Source organism: Microcebus murinus, chromosome 9 (assembly GCF_040939455.1).
Source record: "Microcebus murinus isolate Inina chromosome 9, M.murinus_Inina_mat1.0, whole genome shotgun sequence".
In the NCBI taxonomy this organism is placed as follows: domain Eukaryota; kingdom Metazoa; phylum Chordata; class Mammalia; order Primates; family Cheirogaleidae; genus Microcebus; species Microcebus murinus.
In genome coordinates this window covers 88,977,794-88,997,371 of record NC_134112.1, presented here as the reverse complement: position 1 = coordinate 88,997,371, position 19,578 = coordinate 88,977,794, and the positions used below count along the sequence as shown (strand labels likewise).

At 41.7% G+C, this 19,578-nt stretch overlaps 1 protein-coding gene across 1 annotated transcript in view; it reads left to right on the top strand.

Annotated features, from left to right (window-relative positions):
- Positions 1–19,578, top strand: part of SVOPL (SVOP like) — a 54,732-nt gene that overhangs the window by 29,583 nt on the left and 5,571 nt on the right. Inside the window, exons 10-13 of the mRNA XM_076006640.1 lie at positions 406–602; positions 1,262–1,373; positions 2,101–2,182; positions 5,258–5,347. Of these exons, the coding sequence (XP_075862755.1) occupies positions 406–602; positions 1,262–1,373; positions 2,101–2,182; positions 5,258–5,347 (481 nt within the window). The remainder of the gene's footprint in view (positions 1–405; positions 603–1,261; positions 1,374–2,100; positions 2,183–5,257; positions 5,348–19,578) is intronic.

Genomic DNA, 19,578 nt, shown 5'->3' with positions numbered 1-19,578 from the left:
CCACCAGCCCATGAAAATGGCCAAAATCAAAGACTGTACCAAGTGTTGGGAAGGATGTAAAGTAACTGGAACTTTCATACACAGCTGATGAGAGTTCCAGTTAGTACAACTACTTTGGAAAACTGGTTGGACGTAACTATTACAGCTGAAAATGCGTGTCCCATATGGCCCAGCCATTCCACCCTTGGGTTCAGACCCAACAGAAACGCATAGATCCGTTTCCCAAAAGACACTGACGTGAATGTTACGTGTGGCGTGTGAGTTGGGCTTTCTGTGCCCTCTGCCCTCCCGTGTTCCGAGCCTTCCACCCGGAACGCCCTCTCCGTTTTCCTGGCCCTCAGGGCGCTACCCACCCTCCAGGTCCGGCATAAGCGTTTGCCAACGATGCTCTGTTCTCGCTTCCAGGCTGGGGATCTCTTTCGCCTACTACGGGATCATCCTGGCCAGCGCCGAGCTGCTGGAGCGGGACCTGGTCTGCGGGTCGAAGCCCAAGGTGGTGGAGACCGCGGGGGACCCGGAGAGTCAGAGCCCCTGCCACTGCCACATGTTCGCCCCCTCCGACTACCAGACCATGATCATCAGCACCGTGGGCGAAATTGCCCGTAAATGTCCCTCTGTGTGTTGGGTCCCTCTCTGTTTCGGGTGGGGGGCGGGGTCTATGCAATCGAGTCTTAAAGGAGAGACGTGTGACCCCGTGACATGCCTCCTGCCTAGGGGAACTGCACAAGTCCCCGAGTCACACTAACGTGTCTCCAGTGTTGGGACGAGAAGTCTGGAGGGGCAGAGCTTTGAGTCACTGAATTATATAAATCCTGAGATGCATTTTTTTTCACATTTTAACATCTCTGAAATTTGGGATGTTTCTTACCATGGTTTGCTGGATTTCAATTGGTAGCATTATTTTTATTTTAGTAGACATAAAATGATGATACTTAAAAATCAATGGTACCTTGAATTTGATGAAAAACAGCATACAATATTTAAAAGATAGGTCTAGAAAGTTGACAACTTACAGTAGATGTATGTGATATAATAAGCATCCCAGGTACCAGTGCTTGTCCTTCTTGGACCCACGTGGAAAAAGTATATCAAAGGAGTCATGAAGTTGACCACGATGTGACTGGGTTTTGGCTGGAATACTCATGAGGTTTGGGGGAAGTTGCTTCTCTCTGAAATGACAAGGGACAAATCCATGCCAGTGTTGGTATGTGCCACTTGCGTGCCAACGTTCCAGAACCTGTCTTCGTTGTTTGCTTTCTAGTGAATCCTTTGAACATGCTGGGCATCAACTTCCTGGGGAGACGGCTGAGTCTTTCCATCACCATGGGGTGCACGGCGTTGTTCTTCCTTCTCCTCAATATTTGCACTTCAAGGTATTTTTCTCTACGGTTGCTTCAAAACAAGTTCTGTGCAGTGGTTTAAAATGGGGTGTCCTTGGCCCACGGTGTTCAATGCCATGGGAGTCAGGGATGAGTCCCTCTCCCCAGGGAGAGTAGAGAACGGGCTGCTCGTTTGATGAGAACAGTATTGCCTGGTACCTACCACTCCCAGGTCCCTCTTCCTCCTGGCCCTGTCCACCCTCAGCTACCGCAGCATACGGGCACCAGTGTTGGTGTCTCCACTTTACCCACCAGAATATTTAGGGTCGTTATATCATGCTTCCTGGAGAACGGGGACTCTAGTTGTTCACCGAATTATTTGGACCAATGCCAAGAGAGTTTAGTGATCTACATAACGATCATGCTTGTGGTGTGAAAATTCATTTCACTCTTAGTCTGCAAAGCTGGGGTGGCCTGAGCTATAATATACATCATTTATTCTGCCAACGACACCATTTTCCAGGGAGTGGTGGCAGCAGGTGTGTGAATCTGGGGGTCAGGCTGGAACAGCACGCTTGGGGGAATGGGGAGGGCAGGGAGTAGAGGTGGGAGGAGGTTTGCTTTTAGGACCCCACGACCAGGCCCACTGAGAAGCAGCCCCTTGCTCAGGTTCTGAGCTCTCTGTGGGTGTCTTGGTGCCTGCAGTGCACTTGGAGCTGCGCCAGGTGAGGCTGTCCCTGCCGCCTTTTAACTTCCCCGTTCTCTGCTTCCTGTTCTCCAGTGCCGGCCTGATTGGCTTCCTCTTCATGCTGAGGGCTCTGGTGGCTGCGAACTTCAACACCATCTATATTTACACAGCCGAGGTTCGTTTTCTTGACTGGTTACAGCAGGCTGTGCAAAGCGAGCTACTTAGGGAGGGTGTCCATATCTGGGTAAGGCGTCCCCGGCTTCTGTTGACTTTTGATGATTTTCTAAAAACATCCTATTAAAAAAGACAATAGACTCTGGGAGGCTGAGGTGTGAGGATCACTCAAGATCAGGAGTTCAAAACCACCCTGAGCAAGAGTGAGACCCAGTCTCTACTAAAAATAGAAAGAAATTAATTGGCCAACTAAAAATATATAGAAAAAATTAGCCGGGCATGGTGGCGTGTGCCTGTAGTCCCAGCTACTCAGGAGGCTGAGGCAGGAGGATTGCTTGAGCCCAGGAGTTTGAGGTTGCTGTGAGCTAGGCTGATGCCACGGCACTCTAGCCCAGGCAACAGAGAGAGACTCTGTCTCAAAAAAAAAAAAAAAAAAGAAAGAAAGAAAGAAAGAAAAGAAAAGAAAAAGAAAAAGACAACAGAGGGTTTGTTTGATGTGGATTTTCCCCTTTCCCACTCAGCCTGTTGAAAGCCAATCTCTAAAAGATAGGACCTTCTCCCATTCTCACTACATAGCATGCATGTGAAAAACAACGCATTGCCCAAGCCCCATGCTTCAGAAGTAAGAGAGTTGGGTAGCAGCAAGTTGCTGTTAAAATACAAAGCTCTCCATTTCTCTTTTTGGAACTACAGTGTAAATTTTTCATCCTTATTCTTTTGGAAGATCACTTCTTCCTCCATCTATTATTTGCTGCATGTAGCTTAAATTTGCATATAATCTTCATTCTTTATCCATTTCTTTATTGAATTAATTCATCTACTATATGCAAGGTGTACTGCCTGAGGTAGCTGGAGAATTTCCTTATAAAGCCCCCCAATTTAGAGAGCTAATATTTCTAGAAATGAAACAATATTTGAATAGGGAACTTAACAGTATTTTAACTGGTCTTGTCATTCATTGAGCTACAGGAAACAGGGCTGTAGGGACTGATAACACTGCATTCATTTTCATCTCAGGGAATGGAGAAGTCTGTTCTGATTAAAGATGTGACATGTTAAAAACCATTAAAGCCACAGAGAAAATTACTCTTTCCCCCCACACGCAGATAAAAATAGAAAATTATGAGATATCTGAAGTATACACAGTACTTCATTTAGTTTCATTAACAAAATCTAAAATTATCTCATGAATATATGAAACTAAAAAAAACCTAATAACATCTTGTGCTTCCAGAATTGTATTTGGAATACTCAGTTGAACATATATTTTGGAATTTGCTGATTTCGAGGGTCGTTTCTAAGTATTTTATTTTTTGTATCTATTGTTAAAATTCAAACTTGTGTACCTAAAAATGATAGCTGTCTATTCTGTCTCCCAGATGATTCAAAACACGAGCAAAAGACTATCAGTGTTATATCAAAGAAAACAGTATCACCATATATCTGAATCCATTTTTTTAGTCAGCAAATTCATTTTTCGGAAAACAATAAATAATGCTCCCCAAAAAGACATTCCAAACCCTAGGCCTTCTCCTATAAGGATAGCAGTGTCCTCCGAGGCAGGAAAGTATCTTGTCTTTGCATTTGACAGATGGTGACTAATAAGATGTGGCCTACTAATAAAGGGGCTACCTGCTTTGCGTTAGTGAATTGATAAAAACTGTTTTGTCAGTTAGATAGCATTTTAAAAAGTTTCAAAATTTTGAGAAAAAAAAATCTTAGCATATTCAGGGTATAACGTTAAAAAAAAAAGAAAATTTTGAGAAATCATTCTTTCCTGTATTTTCCCTATAACTTTATTAAATAATACTAGCTGATTTATTAAACTTCTGCCAGTTCTTAAAAGAATTCTGCATCAAAGAAGAACCAATTAATGAGGTTTTACCATAAATGTAAAAAAGTTGCAGTGAAAAAGTAGAATACAGCCAGGCGTGGTAACTCACGCCTATAATCCCAGCACCCAGGGAGGTTCACTTGAGACCAGCCTGGGCAAAATAGCGAGATTCCCATCTCTCCAAAATTTGTTTTTAAAAAATTAGCTGGGCGTGGTAGCACCACACCTATAATCCCCACCTACTTGGGAGGTGGAGATGGGGGGATCACCTGAGTCCAGTCTATGTGACAGAGTGAGACCCTATCTCTAAAAAAAAAGAAAAGAAAAAGAAAGTAGAATTTGCTATAAGATTCTATAACAGCAAGGGGGGTTAGTGCATGTAATGAGAACACAGGAAATGGTATAGCAGCTACCTGGCCCTCTAGTCAACTCTTTTCACTGTATCTCATTAAAGATTAAAGATTTGATTAAAGATAAAATAAAAGATTAAAAGATAAAATAAAAGATTACAAGATAAAATTAAAGATTTCATTGAATCCTTATTCTTTGGGGAGTATTTTCTTTCCATTCAGTGGAACCAGTTTTATACATTTACAGCTCTAAAATAGAAATCTTCTGATTCCAGAGCTTATCCGTCTAAAATTCCATTTGAAATAATTCAACTAAACATATTTTTAGAGTTTGCTCCCTTAAAGGGAAAGTTCTAAGTGTTTATTTTTGCTGATATTTATGGTCACAGAAATTCAAGGTTGTGTACCTGAGAATATGAATGTTTTCTTTCTTTCTTTTTTTTTTTGAGACAGAGTCTCACTGTGTTGCCCAGGCTAGAGTGAGTGCCGTGGCATCAGCCTAGCTCACAGCAACCTCAAACTCCTGGGCTCAAGCAATCCTCCTGCCTCAGCCTCCCAAGTAGCTGGGACTACAGGCATGTGCCACCATGCCTGGCTAATTTTTTCTATATATATAAATTGGCCAATTAATTTCTTTCTATTTATAGTAGAGACAGGGTCTCACTCTTGCTCAGGCTGGTTTTGAACTCCTGACCTCGAGCAATCCACCCGCCTTGGCCTCCCAGAGTGCTAGGATTACAGGCGTGAGCCACCACGCCCAGCCATGAATGTCTTCTGTATTCTGTGTGTCAGTCTGCCACGCCACGTACCAAGCCCGGCCAGGGAGGGAAGAGGAGAGCTGGGGAAGGAGACAGGTGCACTGACTGGCGCTTTCTGTGCTTCCCCCCTGCAGGTCTACCCCACCACCACGCGTGCTCTGGGGATGGGAACCAGCGGCTCCCTGTGTCGCATCGGTGCGATGGTGGCGCCATTTATATCCCAGGTACAGCCGAGGAGTGTCTGCAGGGACAGTGAGTCTGAGGGAGGTGGGGGAAAGGGGACTCCAGGTCCCTTTAGATTAAGGGTATAGCCATGGATTTCTGTTGACTTCAGAATTTTCTTAGGTGCCATTTCCCCCTTGTTGGGTGAATTTGGGTAGGGAAAGAGGCTATGTTACTGCTCCCAGGCTTCCCATCAGCCGGTAGTATGCACTGCATTGCACTCGGGGTTTGCTTAGCTTTAAACAGGGTATTGCTGGGGAAGGATACAAAAGCAGTGGAGACACGGGGGCTTGGGCAGTGGGATGACCATGGGCTGTACCCCTGAGTTAGGCTCATCATCCAGTCAGTTGTCCAGGGTAGGCAATTGAAAATCAGAGCCCGAGAGTGCAGGGAGGTGGGCACAGGCAAGCCAGGCACAGGCTGGGATAAAATCCAGGGGTGACCTGGGACCATGGATGAAGCCTTATTTCCAGAGAGACAACAGAGACAGATGTGGCGATCCACGGAGCGCTGTGTACCTTACCCCTCTGCACCGGTCGGTCCCTTCTGGGCACAAGAAACAGAATCCAGTTCTGTCTGCAGCAAAAAAGGGCAGGAGTGAGGCTGGAGCCTAGGAGGGCCTGATCCAGGACATGGGGGCTGACAGGGCCGCAGGCTCTGTCCTCCTCCTCCTGTTGGGACCTGTGGTCACTGACGTCCGCCTGAGCATGCAGGCTTTGCCCTTCCCTCCCTGAAGACCAGTGTGCTATGCCCACCTGTGTACACAGCAGCCCCAAGAATCCTAAGCACATATCTTTAGCTCTGTCTGCTGCAAGATGCTGATTAATTCTCTCTGGATCCCCAGAGAAAGGGACTCTCGTTGGCCCAGGTCTGGTCAGTTGTCCATGCTTGAGCTAAATCAGCTGTGGCCAAGAGTCAGGGTCATATATAAATGCAGCTGGGGGAGGAGGAGTTGTTGTCAAGGGCTTGAGTAGACTTTAGCATGTATTTCTTGTAATTTAACAGGGATTTTGCTGCCACTCTTTTTTTTTTTTTTTAACTATCTTGGGACAATTTCCCCCACCTATCTTAAAGAAAATGGGGGCAACGTTTGTCTGGTGCTTTTGCTTTTCAAAATTCCTTTATACTTTATTTCATCATTTTCAGAAAAGAACCTAATGGTGAAATCAAGCAGTAAAGTATTAACCCTGTTCTGGATGACCAGCCTGAAGCATAGTTCATTTCCCAAGCTTTCCTTAGGACTTGAGTGTCTTGGTTCTGACCACCCTGAACATTTTCCCTGGGCATCTGTGGGCATTTCTCCCACAGAACACATTTGGTGGGTTTGTAGATTAGGGAAGAACCCTCCTGGGACTGGGTCTCCTAGGGCCACACAAGGCTCTACTCTGCTTAGCATCCTGTAGCTGGGGTGGGTTCTCAAGTTTTTATAATTGTCAGTCATCTTTCTATGCTACCCTCATCTGGCTTTTCTGTTTTTTGTTTTAACTTGAAATATTAATTATTCACCAATCTTTCTTTTTCATTAGAAATTTCTAATGAAATTTCTATTTCTATTAGAAATTTCTATTTTTCTATTTTTTAAGTTTCTATTAGAAATTTCTTTTTTTTGCTACCCTCATTTGTTAAGTGGAGACGAATAATAGCACCCACTGCAAAGGTTTGTCCTGAGATTAATAAATGGGAAGCACTTAGCCCAATGTTGACACATAGTAAGCTCTCAGTGAATGTTAGCTAATAATGACTGCAATGACCCATAACAATCAGAGCCAAATGCTATTCAAATAACCATTCCTCAATAGGAAAAATACTTTTAAGTACAGTTAAGTTAAATCAATCACCATGCAATTGGTATGTTTCTCTTTCCTTAGCGGGTTTGGATTGGGAAGTTTAGAATCTGGGAAGCTTTGTGCCTGTTCTTAGGATGTTTGCCTAGGTATGGGACGGGGTGAATTGCTCCAAGCCCACAGTAGGATTTGATGTGACTGTTGTGGGCTGATCAGTCCTCCTTCCCTTTGAGGTGGTTCTCAAATGTTTGTGCTTATCAGGATTCCTAGAGTAACTCCATAACAGAAAGATGTTGGACTCTCCCCAGAGGTGCTCACTCTGTACATGGAGACCAGTCACCTAAATTTTTAAGTACCCCCAGCAAATCTGATGCAGCTGGTCTGTAGCCACCCTTGGAGAGACACCGTCATCAACAGGGACCGTGGCAGCCAGGAGATTAGCTCTTCGTTTCACTTAGTTTTTCTCTTCTTCCTCTTTTTCCCTTTTCCAACCCTTCCCCTCCCCCTTCTCTTCTTATTCTTTCGCCCTAAAACGGGCTGTTTTAGTAAAATATTAAAGTGAAATGTTTACATATTACTCAGTAATACGTTTACACATTCTAATGACCACATTAAGCATAATACAAATGCCTCTTTAAAAATGAATGTTGCAAGACATTTAGTTGTCAGAAACTAGTGGTAGAAATAAGAGGAGTCATGAGTATGTAGTTCAAGGAAATAACAGAGGAATTTTGCTGTCAAAGTATTAAGCACTCACTAAAAGGAACACTCACAGAAGAAACCAGTACAAGGTCTCCACGGATGAGTCAGGAACGGCGACCTTACTTATTCTGAGAAACTTCAAGAAGTCAGGCACCATAGCCTCAGCCGGTGTCTTAGTCAGTTCAGGCTGCTCTATCAAAGTACTGGGTGGCTTACGAATAAGAGACATTTCTTTGTCACAGTTCTAGGGGCTGGAAGTCCAAGATCAGGGTGCCAGCACGGGTTGGGTTCTGGTGAGGGCTCTCTTCCTGGCTTGTAGACGGCTGCCTTCTTGTTGTGTCCTCACATCCAGGAAGAGGCAGAAAGAGCTTTCTGGGGTCTCTTTTATAAAGGCACTAGTCCCATTCCTGAGGGCTCCACTCTCAAGACCTAATCACTTCCCAAAGGCCCTGTTTCCAAATTTAATACCATCATATTGGGGATTAGGATTTCAACATACGAATTTTGGAGGGACACAAACATTCAGTTCATAACACCAGGCACACCTTGATGCAGGGATGTATGAGCTGCTGGTACCTACTGTGGATGGTTGACGTCCTTCCAGCATAGCCACGGCTTTGGGCTTCCCGCCAGGCTTGCAGTACAGGCCATTGCAGCCCCAGGCTGTGTGGCCGGGGCTGAGAGGAAGGCAGGGTATGAGTAACACAACCAAGACCGCTCCCTTGAGGCCAGACCTAACATGGTGTCTTATCACATGAGACAGTCCAGCACTCAAAACACCGAAAAGCATTTGACGTCTTTATGAAAGCTGCTCAAAGGGATGTCAGTGAGGAAGCCCATTCATGACTCCCAGCAAAACTTAAACATCCTCTTAGCCTGACTCACTTCTGTTGTCACCAGTAGCATAGCGGTGACCCCCAACCTTCCAGCTTTAGTCCCTTCAGTCCCATCACCCCCTCAAAGTTCAAACTCTGACAAAATGCAGCTCCTTTCTGGCCGCCTACAACCTTCCTAGACCTATTCTCTCTTGAGCAGCTCTCTGCTCTTTCTCACTTAAAGTCATTTAGCCTCCCCCGATGCTGAAGGAAGCAAAATAGACCCTTTGTTAGGATGCAGGAGATCCTTTGTTTAGGATCCTATCTGGGTGACCCATTGGAGTAATTCTCTATAAACCTTAGAGACCTCCTTATATAGTTTTGTAGTTAGAACACCAAAAAGGATTCAATTCAATTCAACTGACATTTATTGAACTTTTACTCTGCCTGGCATTGTCCTAGCTCTGTTTATTTGCAGTAGTAAGGAAGCCAGGTGAGTTGCCAGTGGTGTGCTGGAGCTGGCCTGGACTGGTTTGTGAAAAAAACATTTGCAAGCTGGTTAATGTCACATTGTTGTTTGAAATTGGCCACAGTGTTAGTATTTACACCAAGGAAACTGGCAAATGCTATGAATCAGGGCTCTGTGGTATTTGAGAACCTGTTGTTAAGCACTTGGCAGCACACCACCTCTAGGCTCCTATCCTCGAGAATCTTACTATCAAGTTGGATATTTTATGCAAATAATTTAAGATAATTTCAGATTGCGATTAGGACTTTGGAGGTATTAGGATGATGAGTGAAAGGAGTGACAGGTTTTTTCAGGCAAGTCCTCTCTGGGAAGGTGACATGGGAGTTGAGACTTGAAATATGAGACGTGGACAATGATGCAAAGGGAGATAGCATTCCAAGTGGGATGACAGCTGGTACAAGGGCCTTGAGGTGGGGCAGGGATTGGTGTGTTCCAGGAACGGAAAACAGCCGCGGTGAGCCAAATGGAGAGAAGTGCAGGGACAGAACGTGCCTCCCAGGCATATCAAGGACTTTGGATTTCATCTTGGGAACAGTGGGGAATAATTTAAGTTTCCAGCAGACGAGGAGTATGACCTGTTTTCCTTTCTAAAATGATCACTTTGGTTGCTGTATAGAGAGTACATTGGAAAGGGCAAGGGGAGAACAAGCTTTTAAGAAAACTCTAATTTCATGTTGCCATGTACTATTGACACGAAAAGGGAGATTTCAGAATTCTGGAAAACTCTTTCTATGATGGTATAAAGATATAGAAAAAGATTGTAAACCTGACTGCATAAAATTTCTACATAGAAAAAAAAAGTCTACCTTAGATAAGGATGAAAGATAAACCCTTATCTTTCAAGGGTCTCAAAAAGCCCTAATTTCATCGTCACAGTTAAATGATTTTGTTGACCTATCAAATGCCTGGCCTTTTCCTGAAGCATAGAAAACAATGAATCAGTCCATAAGGTGGCACAGAACCGCACAAGTTAATGGGAATAAAAATATATCCATTAAATATTTTAATAAGTGATTTCCAATAAGCAGTGGGCTTATTGGAAAACTGTATGTTGTCAAGGATAAACAAAGGCCTGGCACTAGTGAAAGTGGTAAGGATGGGTTTTAATTAGCCCTACTGCAAACAGGAGTCCTGCATAAGCTCAGCTCAGCTTCCATTTGTAGGGAGGTAACTGGGTGTTTTAAAGGGAGAATGGGGTTGGGGTGGGGTGGTAGGGGCTTTAGCAGAATCAGAGAAATGAAAAATTACAAATATCTATAGGGGAGTGTTTGGTCTATGTGATACCCATCTATCTGCTTTTGCTAACTGGTGCTTGTTGAAGTTAGGCTCCTGCCCTCCCATAGAGGGTGGGAACTAGGGCCCTGTCTTCAGGTGTTGGCTGGAACAAACATTCTTTTGGAAGCCTTGGGTTTTCTCAGGCAGGCCCTGTAAGGGTGGATAGGGCTATCCTAGGTATGTGGCTTTGAGCTCTAAAAATCAGTGTTAGTGTTCATTTAAATCTTTAGGCCAGGCCAGGCGCGGTGGCTCACGCCTATAATCCTAGCACTCTGGGAGGCCAAGGCGGGAGGATTCCTTGAGGTCAGGAGTTCGAAACCAGCCTGAGCAAGAGTGAGACCCCATCTCTACTATAAATAGAAAGAAATTAATTGGCCAGCTAATATATATAGAAAAAATTAGCCAGGCATGGTGGCGCATGCCTGTAGTCCCAGCTACTTGGGAGTCTGAGGCAGAAGGATTGCTTGAGCCCAGGAGTTTGAGGTTGCTGTGAGCTAGGCTGATGCCATGGCACTCACTCTAGCCTTGGCAAGAAAGCGAGACTCTGTCTCAAAAAAAAAAAAAAAAAAAAAAAAAAAAAATCTTTAGGCCAGGGTGGGGTGTGATGGTTCAAGCCTATAATCCTAACACTCTGGGAAGCCTAAGTGGGAAGATCATTTGAGGTCAGGAGTTTAAGACCAGCCTGAGTAAGAATAAGACCCCATCTCTACTAAAAGTAGAAAAAATTAGCCAGGTGTGGTGACATTCACCTGTGGTTCCAGCTACTCGGGACTCTGAGGCAGGAGGATCGCTGGAGCCCAGGAATTTGAGATTGCTGTGAGCTATGATCATGCCATTGCACTCTTGCTGAGGCAACAGAGTGAGAACCCATTTAAAAAAAAGTCTTTAGGCTAAGGTTGCAGGCCTAGCCAAGAAGAAGCCTCAGAAGGAGCCAGCCTAAGGTTTGGTCAAGGAGAGGATCTTTGTGACTCAAATATGTTTGTGTTTATTATATTTTAGGTGACAAGAGATTTCCAAAGGCAATTTTGACCACATGTGATATTCTTCTTCTATACTGAGAACACAAAAACTTACAAAGCAGATTTAAAATTTACTACCTAATATTTTACTACTTAGAACAAATATACTTTAATGAGGCTCTTCTCATATATATTTCTGTGTATATAAACATGCATATATATTGTACTCAAATATCATAGTTCATATACAGTACTTTTTGTAACCTACTCTGTTAACACTTAATATGTTGCATTTTTCATGTCCACAAATAAGCCCTTTTTAATGCTGAAAAATTTCATTGTATGTGTACTTCAAAAGCTATTTTTCAATTAATCAGTTCTGTATTTGGAGCATCTAGCCTATTTCAGAAAGTTTTCTAATATAAGCAAGAGTAATGAGCGAGTTTGTGTTCACATTTTCATCCAACTATGCGATTATCTCCGTAAATTTCTAGAAATTGTATTGGTAGGTCATGGGTGAGCTGGTGCACATGTGATTTGAGAAAGATTTCTCCAGACAAAAATTAGGATAGAAGTTTATTTACTTTTTCCTGGGCAGAAAAAGAGCCAACACAGAAGTGAAGGAGGTAGAGAATGTTGGCAGAGAATCAGGTACTCAGGCTTTTTATTTAGGGGGTGAAGAAGATTTATGGCTGTAGCCAAATTAACAAGGTACTGCTGCATCTGCTCAGCTCCTCCTCCTTAAGGCAGGCTGATAACGGAAGTGGCGGGATGCCAAGGTCCAACAGTTGGCTCCCTCACCTTTCCTTGGAGATGGGATTATTGCAGATGTGATTCTGCCCTGCAGATATGGCTCAGGCCTGAAACTTGCGCCCCTGCTGTGCACCCAGGAACTTTTAAGGCTGAAAACTATTCTCAAAAGCAATTTTAAAAGAAAAAGATTTACATCATTTCCGCCTGCCCCCTCTTTTCAGGAGTTATGCAAAACAGAACTCCTATAGGGTGCCTGTTAGTGGGAGAACTCATAGGATTGATCTTTAACTGTTACTGGGGAAATTGTGGGATTAAACATTTTTCTGTTATTTTTACAAGGCCGCCCTTTCAGGGTCTGTTTTACATTTTGGCACATGGTGCTACAGTTCTCTTTGGGGAGCTCGTACCAGTGCATGAGAGCCCTGTTGTTTCGCATAACTGCCAAATGGCTTTGCTAGTCTTTCATCTTTCCTAATCCCACTGGCAATAAATGGTACCTCTTTGTTATGATAATTAGGATTTCTTTTATTAGAAATGATACTGAATGTTCCTTTCATATTGTAATTGAGTATTTTATCTTAGCTTGCTCATTTTCAGTTTAGTCTTTAAAACATTGTTTTGTGAGCTGGGTGTGGTGGCTCACACCTGTAATCCTAGCACTTGGGAGGCCAAGGTGAGAGGATCATCTGAGGCTAGGAGTTTGAGACCAGCCTGGGCAACATTGCAAGACCTTGTCTCTTAAAAAACAGAAACCAAAACCCAACTGATTTGTGAGAATCCTTCAAATATATACACACACATATATATATAATGGATTTTGTGTGTGTGTGTGTGTGTATGTGTATATATGAAGGATTTGAATCATTTTTCTGATATATTGCAAATATTCCCCATTTTGCAATCATATTGCAAAGCTTTTCTATTTGTCTTTCATTCTTGTTAACATTCTCCTTTAAACTCATGGACACTCAAATGGATCAGTATATCAGTATTTGCCTCTATAATTTCTGGGTTCTGTGATTAGCATTGTGAAAATACATCCTTCTCTTTTTTTCCAGGCCTTTTGTGGCCTCTTTTTTGTAGGGGAAAGTGGGAAATGTAAGCGTTTTTTGATTTTTTTAAATTTATTTTTAATTTTTTTAAAAAATGTACACGAGGAGAAGAGTATAAGTTTTTTATTGAAGTATAACATTATGTGTCCAATTTATTCAATTTTCACAAAGTGGCTAGGTATACTGGCTCACACCTGTAATCCCAGCACTGTGGGAGGCCAAGGTGGGAGAGTTGTTTGAGGCCAGGAGTTCAAGACCAGCCTGGGTGATGTAGTGAGACTCTGTCTCTACAAAAAAATTTTATAAATTAAAACCCAAATTCATAAAGTGAATGCATCCCACATTCATCCGGAAATCTCTGCTGTGCGTTCTTCCTGGCCATTGGAGTTTATTGAGGTGGAAGGTCCAATGGAGGAAACAGCTTTATAATTTCCCAAACGGTTAGCCGGTTGTTTCAACACTATTTATTGAAAAATCCATTTTTACTCATGGATTAGAAACGTCTGTTTGCTTATGTTTCCACAAATTACTTGGCCCATTTCTAGCTCACTATTTTAGTCTATTGATCTGTCTGGTTTTGTCACCTGTCATATTCTTTTCATTACTCTAACGAGCTTTAGAGCATGTTTTCTGAACTGTTTAAAGCCCACCTCATTGCTCTTCTTTCTTAAATATGATTTAGTATTATTTAGTTGCAGGCTGCCTCCCCTGTCTGCCCAAATCCTTATTAAGATTTTAAGTATTTATTGGTTAAATGTATTCACTAACTTAGGAAAAATTGCCCTTTTTTCTTACATGGTTGTCTACCTGAGAACAAGGTTTGTTTCTCCATTTGTTCAATTTTTCTTACGTGCTTCTTGCTGGGATTTTATTGTTTTCTTCAAATAGATTCTGCACGTCTTGTTTATTTCTAGGCATTTTATGATTTTGTTATCATGAATAGAGTATTTTCTTTCATTATAACTTCTATTTTAACATTCTGAATAGTTATCTGTATTTAGAAGGCTATTGATCTTATTTTGTCTATGATTTTTAAACAGCTTGCTGAACACATTTGAAATTGTTTCTCCTTTGAGTCTCTGGAGTTTTTTAGGCTTGTAATTGTATCCCTTCTGTGAGTTCAGTCTCTCTCTCCATGCTGAACGCTTCCAGTCACCATTTTAATGTGTTTCAGAATCCACAGCGGACACACTGTGACCTCAGCCCTGTTGTCTCTCTGCTTTCCTCCAGCCAGCTCCTCCAAAAGCCTCCTTCTCCTTCCCCTTTCTTCCCATCCCCTCAACCCCAAACCCCTCCAGCCTGACTTCGGCCATTCCTGCTCCACCAACATGAGTCTTGATAACAGCTCCCATATCCTAAACGCCTCTGGACTCAAAGACCATTTGAATCCCTCCTCTCGCTCGCCCTCTCTCCACGTTAAGGACGGCTGGCCACGCTTTCCCTCTCGCACCCTGCTGTCCCTTCTAGTGGCTTCCAGCACTTGCTCTCTCAGGTTTCCTCCCGCCTCCATGGCAGCTGCTTCTCAATCTCTTGTGGCACGTCTGCCTCCACTCTTTCTTTCATTATTGTGGATTTCTCTCTCTCTCTCTCTTTCTTTCTCTCTCTCTCTTTTTTGTTTGAGACAGAGTCTTGCTGTGTTGCCTGGGCTAGCATGCAGTGGCGTTAGCCTAGCTCACAGCAACCTCACACTTCTGCACTCAAGCGATCCTCTCCTGCCTCAGCCTCCGGAGTAGCTGGGACTACAGGCACACACTACCACACCTGGCTTATTTTTTTTTTATTTTTAGTAGAGATGGGGTCTCACTCTTGCTCAGGCTGGTCTGGAACTCCTGACCTCAAACAATCCTCCCATAGTGTTAAGAATTACAAGTGTGAGCCACTATACCTAGCCTGTTTTTTGCCATTTATAATCAATGAGACACTGATATTATGTACAATATACCTTTGCACATATGCAACTATATATATTTTTTTTTTTTTTGGAGACAGGGTTTTTCTGTGTTGCCCAGGCTGGACTCAAACTCCTGGGCTCAAGTGATGCTCCCCGCCTCAGCCTCTAGAGTAGCTGGGACTGCTGGTGTGTACCACTGTGCCTGGCTTATGTGCAACTATTTAAATTATTTAACATACAGTCATTGAGCCTTTTTATGTTCCAGATACTGTACAAAACAGTCAGGGTCCCAGATTCTTTGAAGTTATATTCTAGAGGACAAGGGACAGTTAAATAATATACGAGATATGATAATGCTATGAAAACATAAACCAGGGAAAGGAGACAGTGGTGGGGGGTGGTTAGAGAGGGCCTCTACAATGGGGCAGAGACACATGGGAAGTATGGCAGTGACTTAGGATTATGTCTGAGGGAAAAGCAGAATTTTGTAGAAACAGTTCATTGGATCATTTCTAGGTCAAAGGGTATACATTTTAAAATTATGACCAATCTTTTAAAATTCTATATTTTAAAAATTTTATACAATTATCAACATAACTTATTATAAATAAATATTCCCTCCTACATATTCCCATTTCCCCTGCTCCTGGTAACCATTGTTTTTCTCTATTTTTATTTTTTATTTATTTATTTTTTTGGATTCTACATGTGAGATTATGCATTATTTGTCGTTTTGTACCTGGCTTATTTAACTCAGCACAGTGTCCTCCAGGGTTATCCATTTTGTTCCACATAGCATTTCTTTAAGGTTGGATAATATCCCATTAGATGTATATTCCATAATTTATCTGTTCATCTATTGATGGACACCAGTTTTTTGGCCATAATAATAATGCTGTAATGGATATGGGAGTGCAGATCTCTATGAAGTGGTAATTTCATTTCCTTTGGGCACATACCCAGCAGAGGGGTTGCTGGATCACCTGGTAATTCTATTTTTAATTTCTTTAGGAAGCTCCATACTGTTTTCCATACTGGCTGCAACAATGTATACAATCCATGGACAGTGGGTTCCCTTCCACACCTTAGTTGTATCTTTTTTTTAGCATACCAACAGTTTAATTTTTTTCTTTTTTTATTTCAGAATATTATGGGGGTACAAATATTGTGGTTACAAGTAATGCCTTTGCCTTGCCTAAGCCAGGGCTAGAGGCGTGCCCTTCCCCCATACAACGCACTCCATCTTCTTTAGTCATGAGTTTATCCCCCCACCTGACCAGCACTCAGTGAATATTACTATCATCTGAGCACCTTAGTGTTGATCAGTTAGTACGAATTTGATGGTGAATACATGTGGTGCTTATTTTTCCATTCCTGTGATACCTCATTTCAAAGGATGGGCTCAAGCTCTATCCAGGATAACATAGAGGTGCTAGATCACCACTGCTTTTGTAGTTGAGTATTATTCCATGGTATACATATGCCACATTTTATTAATCCACTCATGTATTGATGGGCACTTGGGTTGTTTCCATATCATTGCTATTGTAAATTGTGCTGCCATAAACATTCGAGTGCAGATGGCTTTGTTACAGAATGTCTTTTTTTCCTTTGGATAGATGCCTAGTAGTGGAATTGCTGGATCAAATGGTATTTCTATTTTTAGCTCTTTGAGTTATCTCCAAATTATTTTCCACCGGGGTTGTACTAATTTGCAGTCTTACCAGCAGTGTAAGAGTGTTCCTATCTCAGTGTAAGAGTGACACATTCATGCCAGCATTTGTTTTGGGACTTTTTGATAAAAGCTATTCTCACTGGAGTTAAGTGATATCTCATTGTGGTTTTGATTTGCATTTCTCTAATGATTAGAGATGTTGAGCACTGTTTTAAGTCTGCTGGCCATTCTGTCATCTTTTGAAAAGTTTATGTTCATGTCCTTTGCCCATTTATTGATGGGGTCATTTGATTTTTTTTCTTGATTTTTTTTTTTTAAATATAGATTCTTATCAGCCATTTACTGGATGTATAGAAAGCAAATATTTTCTCCCATTTTGTAAGATGTCTATTTGTTCCAATGATAGTTTCCTTGGCTGTGCAGAAGCTCTTTAATTTGATTAGGTCCCATTTATTTATTTTTGTTGCTGCTTTGATTGCCTTTGGCGTCGTCTTCATAAATTCTTTGCCTAGGCCAATGTCTATAAGAGTTTTCCCAATATTTTCTTCCTAGAATTCTTAAGGTTTCATGCCTTAGGTTTAAGTCTGTTATCTACTTTGAGTTGATTTTTGTGAGAGGTGGGGATTCAGTTTCAATCTTCCACATGTGGTTATACAGTTTTTCTAGAACCATTTATTGAATAGAGAGTCTTTTCCCCAATGTATATTTTTTGTCTGCTTTGTCAAAGATTAGATGACAATATGAGGATGGTTTAATATCTGGGTTCTCAGCACTGTTACAAAGGTCTATATCTCTGTTCTTGTGCCAGTTCCATGCTGTTTTAGTTGTTATAGCCTTGGAGTAAAGCTTGAAGGCTGGTAACCTGATGCTTCCCAATTTGTTCTTTTTGCTTAAGATTTCTTTGGGTATATGAAAGCTTCCATATGAAGCATAGAATTATTTTTTCTAGATCTTTAAAGAATGATGATGGTACTTTGATAGGGATTGCATCAATTCTGTAGATCACTTTAGGGTAGTATGGACATTTTAACAATACTGATTGTGCCAATCCATGAGCATGGTAATTTTCCCATGTTTCCATTTTCTACAATTTTCTCAGTGTTTCATAGTTCTCCCTATATATGTCTCTCACCTCCGTTAAATATATTCCTAGATATTTAATTTTCTTTGAAGCTATTGTGAAAGGTGTTGAATCTTCGATTTGATTTTCAGCTTGACTGTTATTGGTGTATACTAATGTCTTTTTGATAACAGCCATCCTGACAGATGTGAGGTGCTATCTCATTGTGGTTTTGATTTTCCTTTCCCTGATATGACTAGTGATGTCGAGCACCTTCTCATATACCCCTTGGCTATTGTATGTTGTCTTTGGGGAAATGTCTCCATGTCTATAAACACATTCTTAAACAAGCATCCCTGTTTTTCTTCATCATCACCAAATGGGACAGTATGTTTTTAAGCCTTCTCCAATCTGGTGAACAATCAATTACATCTTAATTTGTACCTTGTTCATTAATGAAGTTGAACATCTTTCATCTATTATCCATATTTTTTAATTTATGTGATTTGCAATTTTTATAACAGGATATTGGCTATTTATTTTTGTACTACAGATATTTTTAAATTGTTTGCCTTTTGATTTTGCTATTGAGCTGACATACAAAATTTTAAATTTGTGTGTAATTTACTGATTATTTTCACTTAGTGTTTGTTTTCTGTCCTGCTTAAATGGCTTTCATTACTCATTCATTTATAGTTCTAAAAATATTCATAAAACATTAAAAGTTCAAACGCTTTCAATGCTTCATCTAACACATGAAATTGTTTATTATTTATGTGTAAGGTCTGAGTAAGGAGCTAGCTTTAAAAATCAACAAAACAATGCCTAGCTGGTTGTTCTAGGCTCTTCTTGTCTGCCTCCCCTCAACTGATTTAATGTGCCCCTGTCATAACAAACCTAATTTCCACAGACACGGGATCTATTTTGCGACTCACTGCTTTACTGATCTCTGCTCCAGCACCAACACCACACTGCTAATGCTTGTAATTTTGTTTAATGCCTCCTAGGATAATCACCTCCTCAGACTCCCCCACCCCATGCATATTTTCAGAAGTTTCCTAATTGTTGTTACATGTTAATTATTTCAAATTATCTTTACTGGCTGGTGCGGTGGCTCATGCCTGTAATCCTAGTACTCTGGGAGGCCGAGGCAAGCAGATTGCTCAAGGTCAGGAGTTCGAAACCAGCCTGAGCAAGACTCTGTCTCTACTATAAATAGAAAGAAATTGATGGGCCAACTAAAAATATGTAGAAAAAATGATCTGGGCATGGTGGCGCATGCCTGTAGTCCCAGCTACGCGGGAGGCTGAGGCAGGAGGATGGCTTGAGCCCAAAAGTTTGAGGTTGCTATGAGCCAGGCTGATGTCATGGCACTCTAGTCCAGGCAATAGAGAGAGACTCTATCTTAAAAAAAAAAAAAAATTATTTATATACATGTATATATTTTAAGAAGCTTATTTTTATTTTTAAAAATTTGGTATAATTTTGTCTCTTGACATTTCTATCCTTTATCTCTTCCTATTGATTGAGATGGGGTCTTGCTATGTTGCCCAGGCTAGCCTTAAACTCCTGGGCTCAAGGGATCCTCCTTCCTCAGCCTCCTGAGTAGCTGGGACAAATTAAAATGTTTGGTTTTTTTTCTTTTAATTAAGAGACTGTCTTTATGTTGCCCAGGCTGGTCCCAAACTCCTAGCCTCCAGTGATCCTCCCACCACAGCCTCCTGAGTAGCTGGGATTA